Source organism: Ascaphus truei, unplaced genomic scaffold (genome assembly GCF_040206685.1).
Source record: "Ascaphus truei isolate aAscTru1 unplaced genomic scaffold, aAscTru1.hap1 HAP1_SCAFFOLD_461, whole genome shotgun sequence".
NCBI classification, from domain to species: Eukaryota; Metazoa; Chordata; class Amphibia; order Anura; family Ascaphidae; genus Ascaphus; species Ascaphus truei.
In genome coordinates, this window is record NW_027456792.1 from 118438 (window position 1) to 132201 (window position 13764).

General features: G+C 58.1%; 1 protein-coding gene across 4 annotated transcripts in view; it reads right to left on the bottom strand.

Moving 5' to 3' along the window:
• ARFIP2 (ARF interacting protein 2) overlaps nt 1-13764 on the bottom strand; it is a 177742-nt gene that overhangs the window by 79842 nt on the left and 84136 nt on the right. For all 4 annotated transcript variants that reach the window (XM_075584159.1, XM_075584157.1, XM_075584160.1 and 1 more), the window contains one exon: nt 11510-11618. In XM_075584159.1, coding sequence (XP_075440274.1) covers nt 11510-11618 — 109 coding nt within the window. The remainder of the gene's footprint in view (nt 1-11509; nt 11619-13764) is intronic.

A 13764-nucleotide genomic window follows, 5' to 3' on the forward strand; every position in this document is an offset into this window, starting at 1 on the left:
ACATGTGGAGATTTCCCACTGCCCGGAGCCGCATTACATGTGGAGATTTCCCACTGCCTGGAGCCGCATTACGTGTGGAGATTTCCCACTGCCCGGAGCCGCATTACATGTGGAGATTTCCCACTGCCATCCCACTGCCTGGAGCCGCATTACATGTGGACATTTCCCACTGTCCGGAGCCGCATTACATGTGGAGATTTCCCACTGCCTGGAGCCGCATTACATGTGGAGATTTCCCACTGCCTGGAGCCGCATTACGTGTGGAGATTTCCCACTGCCTGGAGCCGCATTACATGTGGAGATTTCCCACTGCCTGGAGCCGCAATACATGTGGAGATTTCCCACTGCCTGGAGCCGCATTACATGTGGAGATTTCCCACTGCCTGGAGCCGCATTACATGTGGAGATTTCCCACTGTCTGGAGCCGCATTACATGTGGACATTTCCCACTGCCTGGAGCCGCATTACATGTGGAGATTTCCCACTGCCTGGAGACGCATTACATGTGGAGATTTCCCACTGCCTGGAGCCGCATTACATGTGGACATTTCCCACTGCCTGGAGCCGCATTACATGTGGACATTTCCCACTGCCTGGAGCCGCATTACATGTGGACATTTCCCACTGCCTGGAGCCGCATTACATGTGGACATTTCCCACTGCCTGGAGCCGCATTACATGTGGACATTTCCCACTGCCTGGAGCCGCATTACATGTGGACATTTCCCACTGCCTGGAGCCGCGTTACATGTGGACATTTCCCACTGCCCAGAGCCGCGTTACATGTGGACATTTCCCACTGCCTGGAGCCGCATTACATGTGGACATTTCCCACTGCCCGGAGCCGCATTACATGTGGACATTTCCCACTGCCCGGAGCCGCATTACATGTGGACATTTCCCACTGCCCGGAGCCGCATTACATGTGGAGATTTCCCACTGCCCGGAGCCGCATTACATGTGGAGATTTCCCACTGCCCGGAGCCGCATTACATGTGGACATTTCCCACTGCCTGGAGCCGCATTACATGTGGAGATTTCCCACTGCCTGGAGCCGCGTTACATGTGGACATTTCCCACTGCCTGGAGCCGCATTACATGTGGACATTTCCCACTGCCCGGAGCCGCATTACATGTGGAGATTTCCCACTGCCCGGAGCCGCATTACATGTGGAGATTTCCCACTGCCCGGAGCCGCATTACATGTGGACATTTCCCACAGCCTGGAGCCGCGTTACATGTGGAGATTTCCCACTGCCTGGAGCCGCGTTACATGTGGACATTTCCCACTGCCTGGAGCCGCATTACATGTGGACATTTCCCACTGCCTGGAGCCGCGTTACATGTGGAGATTTCCCACTGCCTGGAGCCGCATTACATGTGGAGATTTCCCACTGCCCGGAGCCGCGTTACATGTGGAGATTTCCCACTGCCCGGAGCCGCATTACATGTGGACATTTCCCACTGCCCGGAGCCGCATTACATGTGGACATTTCCCACTGCCCGGAGCCGCATTACATGTGGAGATTTCCCACTGCCTGGAGCCGCATTACATGTGGACATTTCCCACTGCCTGGAGCCGCATTACATGTGGACATTTCCCACTGCCTGGAGCCGCATTACATGTGGACATTTCCCACTGCCCGGAGCCGCGTTACATGTGGAGATTTCCCACTGCCTGGAGCCGCATTACATGTGGACATTTCCCACTGCCCGGAGCCGCATTACATGTGGAGATTTCCCACTGCCTGGAGCCGCATTACATGTGGACATTTCCCACTGCCTGGAGCCGCATTACATGTGGACATTTCCCACTGCCTGGAGCCGCATTACATGTGGACATTTCCCACTGCCCGGAGCCGCATTACATGTGGAGATTTCCCACTGCCTGGAGCCGCATTACAAGTGGAGATTTCCCACAGCCTGGAGCCGCATTACATGTGGAGATTTCCCACAGCCTGGAGCCGCATTACATGTGGAGATTTCCCACTGCCTGGAGCCGCATTACGTGTGGAAATTTCCCACTGCCTGGAGCCGCATTACATGTGGAGATTTCCCACTGCCTGGAGCCGCATTACATGTGGAGATTTCCCACTGCCTGGAGCCGCATTACATGTGGAGATTTCCCACTGCCTGGAGCCGCATTACATGTGGACATTTCCCACTGCCTGGAGCCGCATTACATGTGGACATTTCCCACTGCCTGGAGCCGCATTACATGTGGACATTTCCCACTGCCTGGAGAAACGGAGTTCGGCCAATTACAGCGCAACCGGTAGGACAAACAGCAGGCATTGGCAGATGAGATGATTCGACTAGAGTTCCACGAGGGTGAATGAGATGGCGCCATTTTGGTGGCAAAAAAATAAATAAAAAAGCTGCGCTTTCGGTCAAGGTGCAAAACCAGCGGGAGTCCTTTGGTGACACGCTTCCCTGAACTCTACCGTCCCAAGACCTGGCAAACCAACAGAAAATGAGGCCAACGTGCCCTTCCATGGTCGTCCCACCCCCAGCCAAGGGAAAGCAATAGTCCAGCACCACGTGTAAACACATACAGGCATACCCCGCTTTAAGGACACTCACTTTAAGTACACTCGCGAGTAAGTACATTTCGCTCAATAGGCAAATGGCATCTCACGCATGCGCCTGTCAGTACGTCCTGAACAGCAATACCGGCTCCCTACCTGTACCGAAGCTGTGCGCAAGCGGGGAGACTATAGAGCCTGTTACACATGTGTTATTCACATCAGTTATGCACGTATATGACGATTGCAGTACAGTACATGCATCAAAAGTGGGGGAAAGGTAGTGCTTCACTTTAAGTACATTTTCACTTTACATACATGCTCTGGTCCCATTGCGTACGTTAATGCGGGGTATGCCTGTACACAGTAACACTACCTTCATATACAATCACAGGCAATCCCACAATAACCCCAGGGGTCACAGGCAGTGACCTGACGAAAAGGACAGCAGAACCAGACCTGTATTTTCACCGTCCTGCTGCCCTTTGTGTCACATGCTGCATGAGCTTATAAGATTGCTGATATAGGCTTTATCGTTTATAAAGGCTTCGGATACTCAAAACTAATTAGCTTTATCCTGCTTTGTACCAGGAGCCAATTGCACTTCTGCACAGTATCATCACACAGGACACGCGCCTGTTATATGCTATATATGTACATCCTATAGTATCCATTGCACACCTCGTAAAGGACACGCTCCTGTTATATGCTATATATGTGCTTCCTATAGTATCCATTGCATACCTCGTACAGGACACGCCCCTGTTATATGCTATATATGTACATCCTATAGTATCCATTGCATACCTCGTACAGGACACGCTCCTGTTATATGCTATATATGTACATCCTATAGTATCCATTGCACACCTCGTACAGGACACGCTCCTGTTATATGCTATATATGTACATCCTATAGTATCCATTGCATACCTCGTACAGGACACGCTCCTGTTATATGCTATATATGTACATCCTATAGTATCCATTGCATACCTCGTACAGGACACGCTCCTGTTATATGCTATATATGTACATCCTATAGTATCCATTGCATACCTCGTACAGGACACGCTCCTGTTATATGCTATATATGTACATCCTATAGTATCCATTGCACACCTCGTACAGGACACGCTCCTGTTATATGCTATATATGTACATCCTATAGTATCCATTGCACACCTCGTACAGGACACGCTCCTGTTATATGCTATATATGTACATCCTATAGTATCCATTGCATACCTCGTACAGGACACGCTCCTGTTATATGCTATATATGTACATCCTATAGTATCCATTGCACACCTCGTACAGGACACGCTCCTGTTATATGCTATATATGTACATCCTATAGTATCCATTGCATACCTCGTACAGGACACGCTCCTGTTATATGCTATATATGTACATCCTATAGTATCCATTGCACACCTCGTACAGGACACGCTCCTGTTATATGCTATACTAGCTGAGAGACCCGGCGTTGCCCGGGATGTAATGTTCCCGTTCCTCTCTCTCCTCCCCCCTCTCTCTGTTTGTCCCCCATTCACATCAATCCAGTCCCCCCCCTCCCTCCCTCCTTTACAGCTTCATGTAGCGTGTGTGCGTCAGTCACTGTGTGTTTGCTCGCGCGTCAGTGAGTCTGAGGCAGAAACACAAACACACACAGACTGACTGACGCACACACAGTCAGTGTGTGCCTCAGTCAGTGTGTGCGTGCGTCAGTCAGGCTTTGTGTGCGCGTCAGTCAGTGTGTGCGTGCGTGCGGCAGTCAGTCAGTGTGTGCGCGCGGGGCGTCAAAGGTAGGGGGGGGGCGTCAAAGGCAGGGGGGGGCGTCAAAGGCAGGGGGGGGCGTCAAAGGGAGGGGGGGGGCGTCAAAGGGAGGGGGGGGCGTCAAAGGGAAGGGGGGGTGTCAAAGGGAGGGGGGGGGCCTCAAAGGGAGGGGGGGGGGCCTCAAAGGGAGGGGGGGGGCGTCAAAGGGAGGGGGAGGGCGTCAAAGGGAGGGGGGGGGCGTCAAAGGGAGGGGGGGGGCGTCAAAGGGAGGGGGGGGCGTCAAAGGGAGGGGGGGGGCATCAAAGGGAGGGGGGGGGCGTCAAAGGGAGGGGGGGGCGTCAAAGGGAGGGGGGGGGCGTCAAAGGGAGGGGGGGGGCGTCAAAGGGAGGGGGGGGGGGCGTCAAAGGGAAGGGGGGGTGTCAAAGGGAGGGGGGGGGCCTCAAAGGGAGGGGGGGGGCCTCAAAGGGAGGGGGGGGGGGCGTCAAAGGGAGGGGGGGGGCGTCAAAGGGAGGGGGGGGGCGTCAAAGGGAGGGGGGGGGGCGTCAAAGGGAGGGGGGGGCGTCAAAGGGAGGGGGGGGGCGTCAAAGGGAGGGGGGGGGCGTCAAAGGGAGGGGGGGGGCGTCAAAGGGAGGGGGGGGGCGTCAAAGGGAGGGGGGGGCGTCAAAGGGAGGGGGGGTGCGTCAAAGGGAGGGGGGGGGGCGTCAAAGGGAGGGGGGGGGGCGTCAAAGGGAGGGGGGGGGGCGTCAAAGGGAGGGGGGGGGGCGTCAAAGGGAGGGGGGGGGCGTCAAAGGGAGGGGGGGGGCGTCAAAGGGAGGGGGGGGCGTCAAAGGGAGGGGGGGGGCGTCAAAGGGAGGGGGGGGGCGTCAAAGGGAGGGAGGGGGGGGGCGCCTCAAAGGCATGGATTCCTCCCCCTGCATTTCCTGCAGTGGACAGGAGGGGGGGGCAGTGGACAGGAGGGGGGGGGCAGTGGACAGGAGGGGGGGGGCAGTGGACAGGAGGGGGGGGCAGTGGACAGGAGGGGGGGGGCAGTGGACAGGAGGGAGGGGGCAGTGGACAGGAGGGAGGGGGCAGTGGACAGGAGGGGGGGGCAGTGGACAGGAGGGGGGGGGGCAGTGGACAGGAGGGGGGGGGGCAGTGGACAGGAGGGGGGGGGGCAGTGGACAGGAGGGGGGGGGGGCAGTGGACAGGAGGGGGGGGGGCAGTGGACAGGAGGGGGGGGGGCAGTGGACAGGAGGGGGGGGCAGTGGACAGGAGGGGGGGGCAGTGGACAGGAGGGGGGGGCAGTGGACAGGAGGGGGGGGCAGTGGACAGGAGGGGGGCAGTGGACAGGAGGGGGGGGCAGTGGACAGGAGGGGGGGGGCAGTGGACAGGAGGGGGGGGCAGTGGACAGGAGGGGGGACGCAGTGGACAGGAGGGGGGGGGCAGTGGACAGGAGGGGGGGGCAGTGGACAGGAGGGAGGGGGCAGTGGACAGGAGGGGGGGGCAGTGGACAGGAGGGGGGGCAGTGGACAGGAGGGGGGGGCAGTGGACAGGAGGGGGGGGCAGTGGACAGGAGGGGGGGGCAGTGGACAGGAGGGGGGGCAGTGGACAGGAGGGGGGCAGTGGACAGGAGGGGGGGGGGCAGTGGACAGGAGGGGGGGGGGCAGTGGACAGGAGGGGGGGGGGCAGTGGACAGGAGGGGGGACAGGAGGGGGGACGCAGTGGACAGGAGGGGGGACGCAGTGGACAGGAGGGGGGACGCAGTGGACAGGAGGGGGGGACGCAGTGGACAGGAGGGGGGGACGCAGTGGACAGGAGGGGGGGGCAGTGGACAGGAGGGGGGGGCAGTGGACAGGAGGGGGGGGCAGTGGACAGGAGGGGGGGGCAGTGGACAGGAGGGGGGGGCAGTGGATAGGAGGGGGGGGCAGTGGACAGTGACACACACACACACACACACACACACACACACACACACACCTCAGTTGATGCGCCCTTTCTCAGTTCCGTTTGGCGCCGGAGGTGGGGAGCGACACCTACCTGTACTTCCGGGCGCCGCCACCGTCTGACTCGGCGCCGCGAGGGAGGAAGGGGGTCCGCCATCTTACGCGCCGCGTGGCAGCTGCGGGAAGCGAGGTGATTTGGAGCGGGGAGGGGGGAGAGGTGATTTGGAGCGGGGAGGGGGGAGAGGTGATTTGGAGCGGGGAGAGGTGATTTGGAGCGGGGAGAGGTGATTTGGAGCGGTGAGGGGGGAGAGGTGATGCCGCTGGGGAGGGGGAAGAGGTGATGCCGCTGGGGAGGGGGAAGAGGTGATGCCGCTGGGGAGGGGGAAGAGGTGATGCCGCTGGGGAGGGGGAAGAGGTGATGCCGCTGGGGAGGGGGAAGAGGTGATGCCGCTGGGGAGGGGGAAGAGGTGATGCCGCTGGGGAGGGGGAAGAGGTGATGCCGCTGGGGAGGGGGAAGAGGTGATGCCGCTGGGGAGGGGGAAGAGGTGATGCCGCTGGGGAGGGGGAAGAGGTGATGCCGCTGGGGAGGGGGAAGAGGTGATGCCGCTGGGGAGGGGGGAGAGGTGATGCCGCTGGGGAGGGGGAAGAGGTGATGCCGCTGGGGAGGGGGAAGAGGTGATGCCGCTGGGGAGGGGGGAGAGGTGATGCCGCTGGGGAGGGGGAAGAGGTGATGCCGCTGGGGAGGGGGAAGAGGTGATGCCGCTGGGGAGGGGGAAGAGGTGATTTGGAGAGGGGAGAGAGGTGTGTGTGTGTGTGTGTGTGTGTGTGTGTGTGTGTGTGTGTGTGTGTGTGTGTTTTATTTTATTTTTTGGACCTTTGGCCCGTCACTCCGCCTCAGGCCAATGAGAGGTGTGGGGGGCGGGCCAAGGGGGTGGTGTGAGTGTGTGAGGCCAATGAGAGGTGTGCGGGGGCGGGCGGGCCAAGGGACCAATGAGATTGCCGCTAGGGACACCGGACATCCAGCAGGCAGGCATGCATGCAGGCAGGCAGGCAAACATACAGTGCTTTCACTAATATAGTATAAGATGGAGACATAGTATATGGCTCGGCTCCTCAAATCCACCTTAGCAAACTTGACACCCTCTACAATTCAATTTGTCGTTTTGTTCTCCAATGCAACTACAACACACATCACTGCGAAATGCTCAAAGAACTAGATTGGTCATCACTAGACTCTAGGCGCAAAGTTCACCTTTCCTGTCTCACCCTCAAATACTTTCTGGGCAAGCTACCCAGCTACCTGAACAAGCTCCTCACCCCTACCACATGCAGCACTTATCACCTGAGATCAGACTCCAAAAGACTATTCATGGTCCCAAGGCTCAACAAAGTATCCGGACGTTCCTCCTTCTCCTTCCGTGCACCCCAAAACTGGGTTTTTCTTTCAAATCTAAGGCTGTCTCACATTTTAATCTGGTCTGTAACTGTTTCATAAGCCCATAATATATATTTTCTTTAACTGTGCACGCAATGTCTTGTATATAATGTATACCCTGTTCATTTATGTAACTGTACTTGTAACCATGTCTTATTTGTTTTACTCTGTGCCCAGGACATACTTGAAAACGAGAGGTAACTCTCAATGTATTACTTCCTGGTAAAATATTTTATAAATAAATAAATAAAAAATATATGTACATCCCATATAGTATCCATTGCATACCTCGTACAGAACACGCTCCTGTTATATGCTATATATGTACATCCCATATAGTATCCATTGCATACCTCGTACAGGACACGCTCCTGTTATATGCTATATATGTACATCCCATATAGTATCCATTGCATACCTCGTACAGGACACGCTCCCCCACAGGCGCACCCCGACGCTCCCCACAGGCGCACCCGACGCTCCCCACAGGCGCACCCCGACGCTCCCCACAGGCGCACCCCGAAGCACCCCACAGGCGCACCCCGAAGCTCCCCACAACCAGTTGTCAAAATAACACAAAATTTAAACTATAAAAAAGGAGCACCGCGCCTCCGGCTATCCCCGCGCCCCGCCTCCGGCTATCCCCGCGCCTCCGGCTATCCCCGCGCCCCGCCTCCGGCTATCCCCGCGCCCCGCCTCCGGCTATCCCCGCGCCCCGCCTCCGGCTATCCCCGCGCCCCGACCCCCGGCTATCCCCGCGCCCCGACCCCGGCTATCCCCGCGCCCCGCCTCCGGCTATCCCCGCGCCCCGCCTCCGGCTATCCCCGCGCCCCGCCTCCGGCTATCCCCGCGCCCCGCCTCCGGCTATCCCCGCGCCCCGCCTCCGGCTATCCCCGCGCCCCGCCTCCGGCTATCCCCGCGCCCCGCCTCCGGCTATCCCCGCGCCCCGCCTCCGGCTATCCCCGCACCCGGCTATCCCCGCGCCCCGCTCCCGGCTATCCCCGCGCCCCGCCTCCGGCTATCCCCCGCCTCCGGCTATCCCCGCGCCCCGCCTCCGGCTATCCCCGCGCCCCGCCTCCGGCTATCCCCGCGCCCCGCCTCCGGCTATCCCCGCGCCCCGGCTATCCCCGCGCCCCGACCCCCGGCTATCCCCGCGCCCCGCCTCCGGCTATCCCCGCGCCCCGCCTCCGGCTATCCCCGCGCCCCGCCTCCGGCTATCCCCCGCCTCCGGCTATCCCCGCGCCCCGCCTCCGGCTATCCCCGCGCCCCGCCTCCGGCTATCCCCGCGCCCCGCCTCCGGCTATCCCCGCGCCCCGGCTATCCCCGCGCCCCGACCCCCGGCTATCCCCGCGCCCTGACCCCGGCTATCCCCGCGCCCCGCCTCCGGCTATCCCCGCGCCCCGCCTCCGGCTATCCCCGCGCCCCGCCTCCGGCTATCCCCGCGCCCCGCCTCCGGCTATCCCCGCGCCCCGCCTCCGGCTATCCCCGCGCCCCGCCTCCGGCTATCCCCGCGCCCCGCCTCCGGCTATCCCCGCACCCGGCTATCCCCGCACCCCGCTCCCGGCTATCCCCGCGCCCCGCCTCCGGCTATCCCCGCGCCTCCGGCTATCCCCGCGCCTCCGGCTATCCCCGCAATGCGCTTGTAAAGCTAAAGCTCTTATTTCTGGGATTATCCTCCCTATGTACATCCTTATACACTACGCCGGGCTGCAGGTGTACACAGCGAGGTCATGTGTACACAGCGAGCTGCAGGTGTACACAGCGAGCTGCAGGTGTACACAGCGAGCTGCAGGTGTACACAGCGAGCTGCAGGTGTACACAGCGAGCTGCAGGTGTACACAGCGAGCTGCAGGTGTACACAGCGAGCTGCAGGTGTACACAGCGAGCTGCAGGTGTACACAGCGAGCTGCAGGTGTACACAGCGAGCTGCAGGTGTACACAGCGAGGTCAGGTGTACACAGCGAGCTGCAGGTGTACACAGCGAGGTCAGGTGTACACAGCGAGCTGCAGGTGTACACAGCGAGCTGCAGGTGTACACAGCGAGCTGCAGGTGTACACAGCGAGCTCAGGTGTACACAGCGAGCTGCAGGTGTACACAGCGAGCTGCAGGTGTACACAGCGAGCTGCAGGTGTACACAGCGAGCTGCAGGTGTACACAGCGAGCTGCAGGTGTACACAGCGAGCTGCAGGTGTACACAGCGAGCTGCAGGTGTACACAGCGAGCTGCAGGTGTACACAGCGAGGTCAGGTGTACACAGCGAGCTGCAGGTGTACACAGCGAGCTGCAGGTGTACACAGCGAGCTGCAGGTGTACACAGCGAGCTGCAGGTGTACACAGCGAGCTGCAGGTGTACACAGCGAGCTGCAGGTGTACACAGCGAGCTGCAGGTGTACACAGCGAGCTCAGGTGTACACAGCGAGCTCAGGTGTACACAGCGAGCTGCAGGTGTACACAGCGAGCTGCAGGTGTACACAGCGAGCTGCAGGTGTACACAGCGAGCGTCAGGTGTACACAGCGAGGTCAGGTGTACACAGCGAGCTGCAGGTGTACACAGCGAGGTCAGGTGTACACAGCGAGCTGCAGGTGTACACAGCGAGCTGCAGGTGTACACAGCGAGGTCAGGTGTACACAGCGAGCTGGAGGTGTACACAGCGAGCTGCAGGTGTACACAGCGAGCTCAGGTGTACACAGCGAGGTCAGGTGTACACAGCGAGCTGCAGGTGTACACAGCGAGGTCAGGTGTACACAGCGAGCTGCAGGTGTACACAGCGAGCTCAGGTGTACACAGCGAGCTGCAGGTGTACACAGCGAGCTGCAGGTGTACACAGCGAGCTGCAGGTGTACACAGCGAGGTCAGGTGTACACAGCGAGCTGCAGGTGTACACAGCGAGCTGCAGGTGTACACAGCGAGCTGCAGGTGTACACAGCGAGCTGCAGGTGTACACAGCGAGCTCAGGTGTACACAGCGAGCTCAGGTGTACACAGCGAGCTCAGGTGTACACAGCGAGCTCAGGTGTACACAGCGAGCTGCAGGTGTACACAGCGAGCTGCAGGTGTACACAGCGAGCTCAGGTGTACACAGCGAGCTGCAGGTGTACACAGCGAGCTGCAGGTGTACACAGCGAGCTGCAGGTGTACACAGCGAGCTCAGGTGTACACAGCGAGCTCAGGTGTACACAGCGAGCTCAGGTGTACACAGCGAGCTGCAGGTGTACACAGCGAGCTGCAGGTGTACACAGCGAGCTGCAGGTGTACACAGCGAGCTGCAGGTGTACACAGCGAGCTGCAGGTGTACACAGCGAGCTGCAGGTGTACACAGCGAGCTGCAGGTGTACACAGCGAGCTGCAGGTGTACACAGCGAGCTGCAGGTGTACACAGCGAGCTGCAGGTGTACACAGCGAGCTGCAGGTGTACACAGCGAGCTGCAGGTGTACACAGCGAGCTGCAGGTGTACACAGCGAGCTGCAGGTGTACACAGCGAGCTGCAGGTGTACACAGCGAGCTGCAGGTGTACACAGCGAGCTGCAGGTGTACACAGCGAGCTGCAGGTGTACACAGCGAGCTCAGGTGTACACAGCGAGCTGCAGGTGTACACAGCGAGCTCAGGTGTACACAGCGAGGTCAGGTGTACACAGCGAGGTCAGGTGTACACAGCGAGGTCAGGTGTACACAGCGAGCTGCAGGTGTACACAGCGAGGTCAGGTGTACACAGCGAGCTGCATGTGTACACAGCGAGGTCAGGTGTACACAGCGAGCTGCAGGTGTACACAGCGAGCTGCAGGTGTACGTGCCTTTAGAGCAGCAGAATGTAGTTCCTAGTTGCATGCACCCAAATGGTTGTGTTACCTTTTAAACTGCTGGTGGGAATAATACCTTCCGTTGTCCCCCCGTATCCGCCAGACACAATGCTCGTCTCATTCAGGTTGGGACCAGAGACCATAACTTGCTGAAGGTCCTTGAGGGGAAAAGAGAGACAGTATTTGTAATACTGGTACCAGGAGCTCTAGCATCCGAAACACCTTCCCTGGGTACGTTAGTGTGACGGGGAGGAAGAAGTTAATACCTCCCTGGGTACGTTAGTGTGACGGGGAGGAAGAAGTTAATACCTCCCTGGGTACGTTAGTGTGACGGGGAGGAAGAAGTTAATACCTCCCTGGGTACATTAGTGTGACGGGGAGGAAGAAGTTAATACCTCCCTGGGTACATTAGTGTGATTTATAACTGCTGGGTCTGCAGCTATTGCGCATATCGGGAAAAGGGGCTTTACCTGCCTCACCATTACCTGGTCTTCTACCCTCTCCCTGTTAGAGAGGGCTCATTATCTGGTCTTCTACCCTCTCCCTGTTAGAGAGGGGACACATTACCTGGTCTTCTACACTCTCCCTGTTAGAGGGGGCACATTACCTGGTCTTCTACACTCTCCCTGTTAGAGAGAGAGCACATTACCTGGTCTTCTACACTCTCCCTGTTAGAGGGGGCACATTACCTGGTCTTCTACCCTCTCCCTGTTAGAGAGGGCTCATTACCTGGTCTTCTACCCTCTCCCTATTAGAGAGGGCACATTACCCGGTCTTCTACACGCTCCCTGTGAGAGAGGGCACATTACCTGGTCTTCTACACTCTCCCTGTGAGAGAGGGCACAATACCTGGTCTTCTACACTCTCCCTGTTAGAGAGGGCACATTACCTGGTCTTCTACACTCTCCCTGTTAGAGGGGGCACATTACCCGGTCTTCTACACTCTCCCTGTTAGAGAGAGAGCACATTACCTGGTCTTCTACACTCTCCCTGTTAGAGAGAGAGCACATTACCTAGTCTTCTACCCTCTCCCTGTTAGAGGGGGCACATTACCCGGTCTTCTACACTCTCCCTGTTAGAGAGAGAGCACATTACCTAGTCTTCTACCCTCTCCCTGTTAGAGGGGGCACATTACCCGGGCTTCTAACCTCTCAATGTTAGAGAGAGGGCACATTACCTGGTCTTCAACAATCTCCCTGTTAGAGGGGGCACATTACCTGGTCTTCAACACTCTCCCTGTTAGAGAGGACACATTACCTGGTCTTCTACACTCTCCCTGTTAGAGGGGGCACATTACCTGGTCTTCAACACTCTCCCTGTTAGAGGGGGCACATTACCTGGTCTTCTACACTCTCCCTGTTAGAGGGGGCACATTACCTGGTCTTCTACACTCTCCCTGTTAGAGGGGGCACATTATCTGGTCTTCTACACTCTCCCTGTTAGAGAGGGCACATTACCCGGTCTTCTACACTCTCCCTGTTAGAGAGAGCACATTACCTGGTCTTCTACACTCTCCCTGTTAGAGGGGGCACATTATCTGGTCTTCTACACTCTCCCTGTTAGAGAGGACACATTACCTGGTCTTCTACACTCTCCCTGTTAGAGGGGGCACATTATCTGGTCTTCTACACTCTCCCTGTTAGAGAGGGCACATTACCTGGTCTTCTACACTCTCCCTGTTAGAGAGGGCACATTACCTGGTCTTCAACACTCTCCCTGTTAGAGTGGGCACATTACCCGGTCTTCTACACTCTCCCTGTTAGAGAGCACATTACCTGGTCTTCTACACTCTCCCTGTTAGAGGGGGCACATTATCTGGTCTTCTACACTCTCCCTGTTAGAGAGGGCACATTACCTGGTCTTCTACACGCTCCCTGTTAGAGAGGGCACATTACCTGGTCTTCAACACTCTCCCTGTTAGAGGGGGCACATTACCTGGTCTTCTACACTCTCCCTGTTAGAGGGGGCACATTATCTGGTCTTCTACACTCTCCCTGTTAGAGAGGACACATTACCTGGTCTTCTACACTCTCCCTGTTATAGAGGGCACATTACCTGGTCTTCTACACTCTCCCTGTTATAGAGGGCACATTACCTGGTCTTCTACACTCTCCCTGTTAGAGGGGGCACATTATCTGGTCTTCTACACTCTCCCTGTTAGAGAGGACACATTACCTGGTCTTCTACACTCTCCCTGTTAGAGAGGACACATTACCTGGTCTTCTACACTCTCCCTGTTAGAGAGGACACATTACCTGGTCTTCTACACGCTCCCTGTTAGAGAGAGAGCACATTACCTGGTCT